General features: G+C 40.9%; 1 protein-coding gene across 17 annotated transcripts in view; it reads left to right on the top strand.

Annotated features, from left to right (window-relative positions):
- Window positions 1-15390, top strand: part of Ptprt (protein tyrosine phosphatase receptor type T) — a 1127865-nt gene that overhangs the window by 953003 nt on the left and 159472 nt on the right. For 5 of the 17 annotated variants that reach the window (XM_060382888.1, XM_060382893.1, XM_060382899.1 and 2 more), the window contains one exon: window positions 15155-15184. The exons of 6 other annotated variants lie outside the window; for them this stretch is intronic. In XM_060382888.1, the coding sequence (XP_060238871.1) occupies window positions 15155-15184 (30 nt within the window). The remainder of the gene's footprint in view (window positions 1-15154; window positions 15185-15390) is intronic. 6 more of the 17 variants (XM_060382885.1, XM_060382892.1, XM_060382886.1 and 3 more) reach the window with 3 other exon arrangements.

The following is a 15390-nucleotide window of genomic DNA, read 5'->3' on the forward strand; positions in this document are numbered from 1 at the left end:
TGCATAGGTCTGTTGATGCTTCTGTTCTGTTGTTATTTTGTTTTTACAAATGGAAAGTGAAGTTCAAAGGGGTTAGATGAGTTGGCCAAAGTACTGGGATAAGTTTACAAATAAATCCAGACTGTTATTCAAGAGCCCAAGATGGTCATTTTCACCAGTCCTGAAAGACCAGTAAAAAAAAGCAAATCACTGAGCAGGGGACAGGGGCTCAGGTTCACACACCACTTTTCCTCTTAATTTTGCTCTACTCTGGCTTTCGTTCAACATATGTTTCTCCAGATGAAATATTCTGACATAGTTCTTTGCCTACAAGATTCTTGTCCCTGTCAAACTTTGACCCCCAAGTTCTTTCAAATGTAACTACCAAGTATGATGGCCTAGCAATGTTTCCCCACATTCCAATCCCATCAGGACAGTCCATGTGTGTGTGTGCGCGCGCACACACACACACACACACACACATGCATGCACACATGCACAGGCACACATGCACACACCGGTGCTGTCTGCAGAAGTCTTCCTTTGTGTGTTTATCACATAAGCTGTTGGAGATCATTTTGCTGACCCAAAGAAGGAAGTGGCCCCTGAGGATAAGAGGCTTCTGCTCCATGCCTTTCTCACTAGAATTTCCTTGCTCTGTATCATATGCCATTGGACATCCATTGGGTATTTCAAATTCAAAGTAGAAATCACCCCCTATCTGGTAACCACTTCCCAATCTTATAACTCCAGCTCATTGAAGGGCACTGATTTTTATCCTCTTTATCAAGCACATAGGATTTTTATCAGTATGAGCTCTTCTAAGCCAGCATCTTCACATTTTGATGGTTATATATTTTTGTTGTCCTTGTCTCTTTCCAGGGTAGACATCTAGTGTGTGGCTCTCCTCTCTGGCTTCTCTCACTCTGATTTCTTCATCCCATCCCTCTACAGTGCAAAATAATGTTTCAAATTTCAATTAATGCTTCCTACCATGTTGTCAAAAACATCAATGGCTCATGGGGTCAGGGTCGGGAGAGAAATGCTGAAGTTCAACTCTGGAAAACTGTTTCATGCAGTTCTGCACCTGCTCACTGTGATTTTTTTCAGGGGCCCTAGTATCACCCTGACACCTATAGTATTATTTCTGAAATGCCTTGTTCAATGCTTGTATTTCTCATGTGACCAGATACTACCTATATAAATGTCGAATTCTGAAGTCACCTTTTCCTGTAAACCTTTTCTAGCCTCCAATCTAGACAATCTCATCACAATCTGGATGTCTACTGTGAAGGTCCACCCTACTCTCTGATTCACCTTTATCATGTGTATTCATACTGTCTCCTCCCTGCATTAGTAGCTGTGTATCCTGATTCTCCTTATCTCAAACATGCCTTGCAGATACTGGGAATTAAAAAAAAAAAAGAAAGAAAGAAACAAGTAAAAAACTCAGTGGATTATCTCAGTAAAATTAAAACAGCCGAGGGCCAGCACTGTCTTTTAATGAGTAGATAACCATTCAGAAAATATATTATAAGTAAAAGCATCCAGCATCAATGGTGTACCAAGTCCTAATAGAGAGGAGAAGTCTGAAGGGCACTGTTTAAATTATCCATGGTCTGTGCTGTCAGAGACCACAATATTTAGAAAGAAAAACTAAATACAGACAGAAGAGTGAGACAAACACAAAACCTAAGCTCCACTGAACCAACTAAAAGCAACAGTGTACATTATTGGGTTATCACACACACACACACACACACACGAATACACATACATATGCATGCTTTATGTCAGACAACTGAAACACAAAGAGTATTAGAAAATTACCCAAAATCGCACGACCATATGTGATAGTACTGTGTCTTTAACTTAGGCGACCTGATGCTGAAGTTCATACTATTAAATAATACTGTCTAGGGGGGCAGGGCAAGATGGCGGCGCCAGGAGGACTCTCATTCTGAACAGCAGCACAGCGGGACAGGCACAGTGACTAGCAAGCAGAACTCGCAGCCATAAAACACAAGTGATTGTGTTTCTCAGGTGAGAGGATACCCCACGGTGGGGGATTCAATCAGTTTTAACTCATCCGGCTAAACCGAGAAAGAGACCCTGGTTCCGCCAGGTGCTAGGTCGCCAGCCCAGAGCTACACACCAGCGTGATCTGCTCACTGTCCCAGACTGAACTGTGGGCCCACAACATCACAGACTGGATTTTCCAGTCGAGAGATAACCCTACGGAGCAGGAAATGATTGGGACCGACATCCAGACACCCAGACATCCCCTGGAAAAGACTCGGGTTCCTCGGGCACCCCAGGACCCAGCCCAGAGCCAGAGCCGGGGACCCAGGTGCTGGCACAGAGCCCTGCCTGCCTACGCGCCTGATTCACCGCCTCAGATAGAACTGTGGGCCCCAGGACACCAGAGACTCAGTTTCACTGTTGGGTGCAAACCCACAGGGAGGGAAACGGCTGGTCTCATCTCAGAGCACTCAGCTGATACCACCACCCCAAAAAGGTCTCGGGAAAATTACCCAGTTTAGAGAGACGCCCAGGATCCCAATGGCCAGAAAGGCGGAGCCACGGGCAGGTGTCTGTGCCTGTGGGTTCTACTCGCCGCCACCCCAGACAGAATGGCGGTCCCCAAAGCAAAGACTGGGTGTCCCTGGCAGGAGGAAACCCCCAGCGGGGGGATCATCAAGTCTAACACTCAGGACACCTAGCACCAAAAGACTTTTTGGATTCACGCAGACTCTAGGCTCTAGCTTTCTAATACAGGCATGAGTGCTGTGCTCATCCGCCATTATTGATTACTAGTAGGGCACTGGAGCACACAGCTGCATCCTCAGACCTACAAAAGCCAGAGAGCCATTACAGCAGCCCTCAGATACTGTGCCAAGGATCAACCAGTTACCCCTAGCTAGACTGACAAAACTGTGAGAATCCCTGGTCCTTCAAGAGGGCTGTACCCACAGCATCTGGACCAGAGCAGTGCCTGCAGCCGACATCCCAGACAGGGACACACAGCTTCTGGTCCAGACTGAGGCACCCAGCCTCCAGACCAGAGGGGCGCCCCCAGGCGCCAACTCAACCTAGGTGCACATTCTCCAGGCCCAGAGAGGAGCACTCAGCCTCTGGCCCAGAGACTTGCTGGGCGCTCCTCTCACTTTCCTGGACAGAACTGTGTGCCCCAGGATAACAGACTGAGTTTCCCTGTTGGAAGAAAACCTCACAGCTAGGGAATCAGCATGTTCTTCAAGAGGACTGTACCTGGAAAACTGTAACAACAGCAGCAGCTCAATAAATTTATAACAGGGGGGCAGCTGTCTTGAGAACTTCTATGGGTAAGAGGAGAGCCCCCCCTGCCTAACAAAGACCACAGCTACTACTCAGGGCTATACACCTGAGGTGTGCAGTGGCAATTCCTGAGAAACACTGGCCATACAGTGACCATAACCAAAAAGCAGAGGAGGACTCCTTCAGGAAAAACCATCTTCCAGCCAAGGGGATTCTCCCTACCTCATGACTCCAGAAAGCACAGAAACTAACAGACAACACCTAAAACAGCCCAATGGGTAGAGGTCAGCATAAAAGCTCAACCAACAAAAGACAGAGCAATATGGCATCTCCAGAACCCAGCCATCCAGGGGCGAACAGTCCTGGACAACACAGCATAATAGAAAATCAAGAAGATGACCTAACATCTATGCTGATGAAGAGGATAATAGAGGAAACAAATAAAATACGTAAAGAATTAGAGGAAGATAAAAACAAACAGATCATGGCTATCCATAAAGAAATGGAGGAAATTAAAGAAAAGCAGATTATGGCCATCCGTGAAGAAATACAGGAAGATGCAGCCAAACAGTTTGCGGCCTTCAGAGAAGAAATAATTAAATCACTGAAAGAAGTAAAAGAAACAGAGTTGAAGGAACTAAAAGAAAAACAGGAAAATACAATCAGACAGGTGAAGGAAGTAAACAAAACAAATTAAGACCTGAAGATAGAACTGGAAAAATTAAAGAAAACACAAATGGAGGAAATAATGGAGAGGAAGAATTTAGGTAAGAAAACAGGAACTACAGAGGTAAGCATAACCAACAGACTACAAGAAATGGAAGAAAGAATCTCAGGTGTAGAAGATACAATGGAAGAAATCAATGCATCTGTCAAAGAAAATGTTAAATCCAAAAAATTCCTGACACAGACCATCCAAGAAATCCAAGACAGTATGAAAAGACAAAACCTAAGAATAATAGGTATAGAGGAAAAAGAAGACTCCCTTCTCCAAGGCCCAGAAAATATTTTCAAAAAAATCAATGAAGAAAATTTCCCCAAGTTAAAGGAGAAGCCAATAAGAATACATGAGGCCTACAGAACACCCAACAAATTTGACCAGAAAAGAAAATCCTGCCGCCACATAATAATCAAAACAGTAAATATACAGAACAAAGAAAATATACTAAAAGCTGCAAGGGAAAAAGGCCAAGTAACATATAATGGCAAACCCATTAGAATCACACCTGACTTTTCAACAGAGACTATGAAAGCCAGAAGGGCCTGGACAGATATCATGTAGACCCTAAGAGAACACAGAGGTAAGCCCAGGCTACTATATCTTGCAAAACTCTCAGTCCTCATAGACGGAGAAAACAAGATATTCAATGACAAAAACAAATTTCAACAATACCTACACACAAATCCAGCGTTACAGAAGACACTGGAAGGGAAAATACAACCCAAGAAAACTAGCTACTTTCAAGAAAACACAGGAAATAATTAACCTTACTACAGTAAAACAAAAAGCAACCAAGCACACAACCTTATGACCACAGCCAACATCAAATTCAAAGGATCTAACAGCCACTGGTCATTAATCTCTCTCAACATCAATGGACTCAACTCTCCAATAAAAAGACACAGATTAAAAGAATGGATACATAAACAAAACCCAGCAATCTGTTGCATACAAGAAACACACCTCAGTCACAAAGATAGACATTACCTGAGGGTAAAAGGTTGGAAGACGACTTTCCAAGCAAATGGACCCAAGAAACAAGCAGGAGTAGCCATTCTAATATCTTATAAAATAGACTTTCAACCAAAATTAATCAAAAGAGATGGGGAAGGACACCTCATACTCATCAAGGGAAAATTCCACCAGGAAGACATCACAATCCTGAACATCTATGCCCCAAATACAAGAGCACCCACATTAGTAGAAGAAACATTGATAAAATTTAAACCACATATAGATCCCCACACATTGATAGTGGGAGACATGAATACTCCACTCTCAACAAAGGACAGGTCAACAAAACAGAAATTAAACAAAGAAACAATATCTCTGACAGAGGTCATGAATCAAATGGACCTCACAGACATCTACAGAACCTTACACCCAAACACAAAAGAATTTACCTTCTTCTCAGCACCTCATGGAACCTTCTCCAAAATAGACCATATAGTTGGTCACAAAGCAAGCCTCAACAGATACAAGAAGATTGAAATAATCCCTTGTATCTTGTCTGATCACCATGGAATAAAGCTGGACTTCAACAACAACAGAAATAGCAAAAAGCCTACACACACATGGAAACTGAACAACTTGTTACTAAATGACAGCTGGGTCAGGGAAGAAATAAAGAAAGAAATTAAAGTCTTCCTAGAACTCAATGAAAATGGAGACACAACATACCCAAACTTGTGGGTCACAATGAAAGCAGTGCTAAGAGGAAAGTTCATAGCACTAAGTGCCTTCAAGAAGAAATTTGAGACAGCACATTTGAGCAACTTAATGGCTCACTTAAAAACCCTAGAAAAAGAAGAAGCAGACACACCAAAAAGGAGTAGACAGGTGGAAATAATCAAACTCAGGGCTAAAATCAATCAATTAGAAACAAATAAAACAATTCAAAGAATCAATGAAACCAAGAGCTGGTTCTTTGAGAAAATCAACAAGATTGACAAACTCTTAACCAAGCTAACTAAAAGGCAGAGAGACACCACCCAAATCAACAAAATCAGAAATGAAAAGGGGGACATAACTACAGACACTGAGGAGATCCAAACAATCATTAGGACTTACTTCAAAAGTCTATATGCCACAAAATTTGAAAATCTAAATGAAATGGACAATTTTCTTGATCGATTTGACTTACCAAAGCTGAATCAGGACCAGGAAAATCAACTAAATAGTCCTATATCCCCCAAAGAAATAGAAGTGGTCATCGAAAGTCTCCCATCCAAAAAAAGCCCAGGACCAGATGGCTGCAGAATTCTACCAGACCTTCAAAGAAGAGCTAACTCCAATTCTTTTCAAACTATTCCACAAAATAGAAACAGAAGGAACATTACCAAAACTCATTCCATGAAGCCACAGTCAACTTGGTACCTAAACCTCACAAAGACTCAACAAAGAAAGAGAATTTCAGACCAATCTCCCTTATGAACATTGATGCAAAAATACTTAACAAAATACTCATAAACCGAATACAAGAACACATCAAAGATATTATCCACTATGACCAAGTAGGCTTCATCCCAGGTATGCAGGAGTGGTTCAATATACGGAAATCCATCAATATGATCCACCATATAAACAAACTGAAAGAAAAAAAACCACATGATAATCTCCCTAGATGCTGAAAAAACATTTGACAAAACCCAACATCCATTCATGTTTAAAGTCTTGGAGAGATCAGGAATACAAGGCACATATCTAAACATAGTAAAGGCGATATACAGCAAGCCAACATATATAGCCAACATCAAACTGAATGGAGAGAAACTTAAAGCAACCCCACTGAAATCAGGACAAGACAAGGCTGCCCACTCTCCCAATATCTCTTCAACATAGTGCTGGAAGTCCTTGCTAGAGCAATAAGACAGTTGAAGGAGATCAAGGGGATACAAATTGGAAAAGAAGAAGTCAAATTATCACTATTTGCAGATGATATGATAGTATACATGAGTGACCCCAAATACTCTACCAGGGAACTCCTACAGCTGATAAACACCTTCAGCAAAGTGGCCAGATACAAAATTAACTCAAAAAAATCAGTAGCACTCCTGTATACAAGAGACAAAAGGGCTGAGAAAGAAATTAGGGAAACAACACCCTTCACAATAGCCACAAATAACATAAAGTACCTTGGTGTAACCCTAACCAAGCAAGTCAAAGACTTGTATGAAAGAAATTTCAAGTCTCTGAAGAATGAAATAGAAGAAGATATGAGAAGATGGAAAGATCTCCCATGCTTATGGCATGGCAGGATTAACATAGTAAAAATGGCCATCTTACCAAAAGCAATCTACAGATTTAAGGCAATTCCCATCAAATTGCCAACACAAATCTTTACAGACCTGGAAAGAAAAATTCTCAACTTCGTATGGAATAACAAGAAACCAAGAATTGCTAAAACAATCCTCAATAAAAGATCTTCTGGAGGTATCTCCATCCCTGATCTCAAACTGTACTATAGCGCAACAGTTATAAAAACTGCATGGTACTGGCATAGAAACAGAATGGCGGATCAATGGAACCGAACAGAAGACCCAGAAATAAACCCACAAACTTATGGACACCTGATTTTTGACAAAGATGCCAATACCATACAATGGAAAAAAGATAGCATCTTCAACAAATGGTGCTGGTCTAATTGGATGTCTACATGTAGAAAAATGAAAATAGATCCATACTTATCACCCTGCACAAAATTGAAGTCCAAGTGGATCAAAGACCTCAACATAAAACCAGACACATTAAATCGGCTAGAAAAAAAGTGGGGAATACCCTAGAACTCATTGGTACAGGAGAAAACTTCCTGAACAGAACACCAACAGCACAGGCTCTAAGAGCAACAATCAATAAATGGGACCTCATGAAACTGAAAAGCTTCTGTAAAGCAAAGGACACAGTCATCAAAACAAAGCGACCGCCTACAGATTGGGAAAGAATCATCACCAACCCTTTATCTGACAAAGGACTCATATCCAGTATATATAAAGAACTAAAGAAGCTGAAATGCAGCAAACCAAGTAATCCACTTAAAAAATGGGGAACAGAGCTAAACAGAGAATTCTCTGTAGAGGAATATCGATTGCAGAGAAGCACTTAAAGAAATTCTCAACCTCATTAGCCATTAGGGAAATGAAAATTAAAACAACCCTGAGGTTTCACCTTACGCCCATCAGAATGGCCAAGATCAAAAACCCAAGTGACAACACATGCTGGAGAGGTTGTGGAGAAAGGGGAACCCTTCTCCACTGCTGGTGGGAGTGTAAACTTGTACAACCACTCTGAAAATCAATCTGGTGCTTTCTCAGACAACTGGGAATAGTGCTTCCTCAAGATCCAGCCATACCCCTCCTAGGCATATACCCAAAAGAGGCTCAAGTACACAAAAAGGACATTTGCTCAACCATGCTTGTATCAGCTTTATTTGTAATAGCCAGAAGCTGGAAACAGCCCAGATGCCCCTCAACTGAAGAATGGATGCAGAAACTGTGGTACATCTATACAATGGAGTATTACTCAGCAATGAAAAATAAGAAAATCATGAAATTTGCAGGTAAATGGTGGGACCTGGAAAGGATTGTCTTGAGTGAGTTGTCCCAGAAGCAAAAAGACACACACGGTATATACTCACTCATAGAAACATACAAAATAGAATAAACCCACTAAAATCTGTACATCTAAACATACTAAGCAAAAGAGAGGACCCTAACTAAAATGTTCAATACCCATCCTGAAAGGCAAAGAGGATGGACATCCAAAGAAGAAGAAAATAGGAAACTACCTAGGAACCTGCCACAGAGGGCCTCTGAAAGCCTTTGCCATGCAGACTGTGAAAGCAGATACTGAGCATGAAGGCCAACTGACAGGCAGAGTGAATGGAATTTTATGTAAGAAGTGGGAAATAGTAAGAGCTGGAGAGGACAGGAACTCCACAAGGAGAGCAACAGAACAAGAAAATTTGAACACAGGAAACTTCCCAGAGACTCATACTACAACCAAGGACTATTCATGGAGATAACCTAGAACCCTGACAATGCAGCCACTTCTGATGAGAACTGATAGACTAAGATCAGAAAGAAGGAGAGGAGGACCTCCCCTATCAGTGGACTTGGGGAGGGGCATGCATGCATAAAAGGGGGGGTGGGACCTGGACTGGAGGAGGGAGGGGCTTATGGGGGGATACAAAATGAATAAAGTTTAATTAATAAAAGTTAAAAAAAATACTGTCTAACCTGGATGAAGTTGGGGTGCTAAACTATGTAGCATAATGTTGAAAGGATCCACTGAGGTGTGAAAAACAAATGAAATGAGTCATCTTGTACCCACCCTGTGCTAAATGCCTTCTTATCATGTACCCCGAGAAGGAAACCTCCCCACCCATTTTTTTTCTATTTGTACTCATACCCAAACTGGAATCTTGGAAGCCTGTCTCCATTTATTCACACTTAGTCACCTGTAGAGTTGTGTCTTATCATCCTTCATGTTACCCCTTATTTCCTATCCTATGATTGTGAAGAAAGTTCCCGCGTTTATTGTCTTGACTCTTATTCTATCTTCAGTGGCCACTGTCCCTTTCCCTTCCTCGTTACACTTTCTCTTTATACTTCTCGTAGGCTCATTCATCTAGAATGATCTGCCCACATGGCTTCTGGAGTTTGCCTAGTGACCTTAAGAATGGAGACAAAGTTCCTTTTCAGTATCACAACATCTGTACTTTACTAGCCACACACTTAGGCCACAGAACTGTTCCATAGACCTGAAAATACCCATCCCCAAGCCTGGCTTCTCTTTCTTACAATTCAAGCATGGCAGATTCCAGTCTACCTTATCTGTCTTCTCTCCTCACCTCCAGCTGTGTGCTCCCACATCTCCCTAGAGCAGACTCTTGCTCTAGAAGAAAATAAAACGCATGGGCTCTTGAAGTAAGACTGCTCAATTCTAAGACCTGGCATGCCACTTACCAACTCTGTAAATGTGGAAGAGTTACTTCTTTGAACCTCACTTTCCTTGTCTGTATAATAATTATAATAATGTCTTATAGGGCTATTATGAGAATCAAATTACGTGGTCCACCTGATTTACTTAGAATACTATCTGATACATACCAATACCCTACTGTTAATAATAGTAGATTATTTTTTTTACTTTAAATTTTTATTTTTTATTCTTTGAGAATTTCATGCAATTTATTTTTATCACATTCACCCTTCCCTCTACTGCTCATACATTGAACATCCTTTCCCTACACACCCAACTTTATACCCCCTTTAAGAACAGACACGTCGAGTGTTTGTGATGATGTTCGTATAGCCTTGGATCTGTGGTCTTCCACCGCAGCACGTTAGCCTATCAGACACTACACCCTTGAAGAAAAATGATTTTGCTTCCAGCATCTATCATCTGCCAATAGCTTCTTAGCTAGGCATTGGACATTGTGCCCACCTCCTCTCTCTATGCTGGGATTATATCTGGCTTGAGCTTCCATGGGTCTTGGGCGTGATGTGTCATCTGCTATGTATTCATAGATGCAGCTGCCCTATTGTGTCCACTGTTTCTGTCCAGACATCTCCCTTCTCTGGATCTTATATTCCCTCTGCCACCTTTTCTATGATGGTCTCATGCTAGTATCTGGCACAAGTGATTGCCTTCTATTTAAGTGCTAGCTATTACTATTGCCTCATCTATAATTTTCTTGCCTGGCTTTCATATTAGATCAGGTGGGCTGGATTAGAATCCCATTTGTCTATTTTTAGTACTTGGCAGAGGCATGTGTATTAGTAGACTCTTAGGAAAGTTTTTTAATTAATAATGAAATGGTGTTTGAAGAGATAATGAATGTGCTGTTGGATGGATGAGGGTCTAAGTGAGTGGATTAATAGATGAATTAGGTAGGTTTGTGCCCTGGGTGAATAAAGAGAGGGATGAGTTGTTAAGTGGATGGATGGATGGATGGATGGATGGATGGATGGATGTTTATGGGCTAGATAGGTGGGCAGATGGCCAAATCTGTAGTTATATAGATAAGATAGCACTGTTAAAATGATAGAGAACAAAGAGAAACTCTACCTGAAGCAGTCGGTCTTGTCAGCTAGCTAAAAAGGTGAGTCTGCAGTATGTGATTTATTAAGTTTGGGATATTGTTTTTCTTTTTTTTTTCCTAAGCACAGCAGTCTTTGTGTTAAAGAGTTTTGGTTTCAGGCAATCTGTTATCTGCAGTATCACTGTCTCCTTGTAAATTCAGACCTTCAGTAAATCATCTTCAAGGGTTAGAGAATACACACATGTAAACTGTGCTGTGGTCACAGAGTAAATATCTGTGACTTTGCACCTCAGTTGAGAAAAAAAAAATTGCCCATTATTAGAAGACCACAGATCACTACCATTATAGGAGTTTCTTTGATCAAAGCTCAAAAACAGCACCAGTTTGTTGACCTCTGAGATAACTCAGGAAAGTTTTTTGGAGCAGGCAGTCTATGTTTAAATGGGAAGAAAGAAACATGCTGTTAGGAGGTGGTAGCCCTGGAAGAGGTGAACCTTGAAAGTTGAGAACAAAAAATGCAGAGCATCAGAACACTGAACACAGCTGCTGTCTGAGGAAGTGGCTGCCAATAGGGAAGAGGCCCAGCTCAGGGCGGAAGCTTTCCAGTGTCTCCTCAGATGCACAAAATCTTTGACCAAGTGAGGTGTGCCCTCTTAGAACCTTGGGTTCCTCAATTAAATGTAGTAGTAACAATGTCTACTTTTATAAGGGAGATTCAAAGACCAGACTCAGGGAGCATCATCATGACTGGCCCACTACTAGTGCCCTGTCTTCTTGTGTCCTCAAGCAGTGTAGGATGCATGGTGGTTAAGCACATGACCTTTGGAGTGACGATGCCATCAAATCCTGATGCTGGTTGTGTCATCTTCACCACATTTGCCTCCATTTCCTCTTCTATAGTGTGAAGATGAGAGTATATTTCTCTTCAGACAATTATAAGGAATATGCAAGTTAATCTGTGACAGAGGCATAGAACAGTGTTGGCACTTAGTGTTGCTTATATAGTTTGTTTTATTATTATTGATAACTATTTTCACTGTTTCTAAAAGTATACATATTGTCTTGGTGATGAAAGAAAGAAGCAGCGAATTTGATATTTATAGACAAGGTGGGGTATAAACCACATTTTTTATATCCTTAGCACATTCCAAATATATATTATTATTGTTTAATATCATTTTAGATTAACATAGCTCCTGAAAATATCATATATTGTGTCATATCTTATTGGAATGTAATCCAAATAAAGTGATCTAATGTAAATGACCATATAGCCATAGTTACTCTTAAGAGTAGGTAATCATTGCTCCCAATATTTAAGATGGGGAAATTGGAACAAGCGGGCTATTTAGTTACTTGCTCCAGACCATTCAGCTGTAAACAGTAATACTGGCATGCTCCAGCTTCTTGAATTCCCATGACTCAAAAACGACTTGAAGTGTCACATATGACAACAACTTAGTACAAGAATCAGGAAACAGACTGAGGGGTGGAGTATGCTTGTCCAAAATGCCACAGTAAATTGAAATTGCAACACTAGCCTCTTGCTTCTAATATTGCTCGAAATATGTAGAGCAACTTATTTTTATTGCAGTAACAAAATGCCTGAGATAGGGTAACTTATAAAGAAAACAAACAAAAATTTCCCGGTAATTCTGGGTAAATCTGCTCAGCTTTCGAAAAGAGTGGCCCTGCTGTGGTATCACACGGTAGGAGGGCACCATCCAGTGAACAGACTGTGTGTGTGTGTGTGTGTGTGTGTGTGTGTGTGTGTGTGTGTGTGTCTTCCTCTTCTTCTATAGCTACCAGTTCCAACATGCCCCACCACCATCATCACCTTGATATTCTTCTCTGGTTTCAGTCACCTCCAGGAAGTATCTGATAGCATCTGCATATTAATTAGGGGCTCAAGCTACACTGTTAGCTTCCAAGGATACTTTTAAGCCATAGCAAGAGATATTTGTGTCCTGAGTTTTCTGCCTCTAAAGAATAGCATATCCTGTCACTAGTGCTGACCTGTATGGCTAGTGAATGGGGATTTGAAGAATCACCATGAGTTTACCCAATTTCCATTTCACACATCTTAGGTTTCCCATTTCATTTTCCAAGACCATTATTCACTTGTTCTAGAAGTCTGAAAATTGGGGGGATGTCACCGCATCTTATTATGCTGTGGTTCATTTCCTACCAAGCTCAGCCTACCAAGCAAGAATGATTATTTGTGTTTTCTTACCACTCACTTTTCTTCTGGACTTTTAGTGTTATTGGTTTGAGTTGTGATAGCCTTGCTTTGGGGATTTTTGCTACTTCTGACTTGAAAGGAGGAAATCCTGAGCTCTGAATATGTGTTAACATCTCTGTGATAAGCAAATCTTCCTATGATAAGCAAATGGGATAATAATTGCAAATAATCAAATAATTCAAGAGGGAAAGGAGACTCTTCTTGCTTACTCTGGAGAATATTTGGAAACCTGAATTTCCTAGCAATTTTTCTTAGTCCTCAAATGAATCACTTATTGTCAATGTAGATAAACCTGTTGTGAAATAAAAACATCTCTATTTATTTTCTCACATCATAAGATAAATTACAACAAAGGGAATATAATGGACATACCCAAATGTTTGTGATTGCTCAGAAGCCAGAGCTAGTGCGGACATTAGGAGAAGCCCGAAGGCAGCAATTTTTCAAGCTTCCTTTCAGAGGCTTGAATTCTTAGCGATGTGAAATGTTACATGATATAAAATAGATACAAATGAAGATGCCCTGGCTTTGGTGAATAGTAGAGGACCAGATAGTTCATGATATCTTCCCTATGACTGCTCTGAAGAGCTCCTGGCATCCTGGAATGCAGTTAGGAACTCACTAGATGAGAACTTGCAACCACAGTTTATCCAAGTCGGGATCTGTTGACTCTGAACGTCAGAACTCTTCCTTCTCAGGTCAGTGTTTGTGTCATGATGATGCTAAATTTTGTCCTGGTCCTAACAAACAGCCCCCAAAATCTAAAGGAGTAAAGAATTACTATTCTTTATTCTGCCTGGGTCTTCACTTTGGGTGGGAATAAAGAAAATGGCATGTTGCTGTTCTGTGATGCTCATGCTCTTAGCTGAGATAACTTGTTCTATCTTGAGCTGGGAGGACTGGAAAGTACCTGGTCATTTCTTTCTCTTTGTGCAACCCCAGGGTTTCTCCGGTGTGATCTTTTCTTCAGCATGGCAGCTTTAGGGAAGTTAAATTTCTTATATGGAGACTCAGGCATCTAACAAAAAGATCCAGAAAGAAAGGGAATGACAAGCTTCTAGAAAGAAAGAAAGAAAGAAAGAAAGAAAGAAAGAAAGAGAGAGAGAGAGAGAGAGAGAGAGAGAGAGAGAGAAAGAAAGAAAGAAAGAAAGAAAGAAAGAAAGAAAGAAAGAAAGAGAAAAAGAAAGAACGAGAAAAAGAAAGAAAGAACAAGAAAAGATAAAGAAAAAGAAAGAAGAGAAAGAAAAAGAAAAGCCTAGTTGAAATCAATACAATTTTACTACATTTGTCACTCAGGTTCATTCATGACTCATTACTTGTGGTAGATACTACACAAGAGCCTGGGAAATGTAGATGGCTGGGAGCTATTCAGGATGCTGGCCAAAAGATGTTTCCCTGCTTTTGGTGTGACCTCTTAGAGACTAGATTTGGAAGTGATCTTTTCTGGGAAGATAAAAGGCACTACTATGTCTGTGTTGTTGCTTGGGTCCTGGGAACACTGGAGTGTGGAAGTTGGTAGTCTAGTCTAGGATTCCATGGAAAGCTTATCTAAGACCTTCATAATTACAGGGAAGTTGGTTTGAACTGTCCACTAGGAAGAACTTTCAAACAGTACAAAGGGCCAGCGTGAAACTTGGCTTCCTCTGCATGAGGTGATGTGTCTCTCTGTCAAAGGTGAGGTCTCTCTCACTTCTTCTGTCACTGATAGTAGCTGATATTTAAGAAGAAGCATCTCCTTGAGCTCAGGCTTACTAAAATGATGTGCATTTCTAAGAATCATGATTTCATATAAACCTAATTCTTCTTTGTTTGTCTTTTCTTTTTTCCCCCCCTTTTGGACATTTCCTTCATCTGACTGCCCATCAATATATAGAAGAAATGCTTATTCCTACTCCTATTACTTGTAAGTATCGAGCCGGTGTTAACTGCTTTGTGCCTCGTAAGGGAGCCTGTAGCATGCATTTCCTCCTGCACCAACCGATTGTCTGTTGGTTTCTCATATCCTCTTCTGTCTAGTCTTCTGTAGTCCAGAAGTTTTTATTTTGTATGGATGCTTTTCTGTTGGCAACTGCACTGTCATTGTTCGTGTCTATTCTGTTTCTGTCACCC

Source organism: Meriones unguiculatus, chromosome 4 (genome assembly GCF_030254825.1).
Source record: "Meriones unguiculatus strain TT.TT164.6M chromosome 4, Bangor_MerUng_6.1, whole genome shotgun sequence".
In the NCBI taxonomy this organism is placed as follows: domain Eukaryota; kingdom Metazoa; phylum Chordata; class Mammalia; order Rodentia; family Muridae; genus Meriones; species Meriones unguiculatus.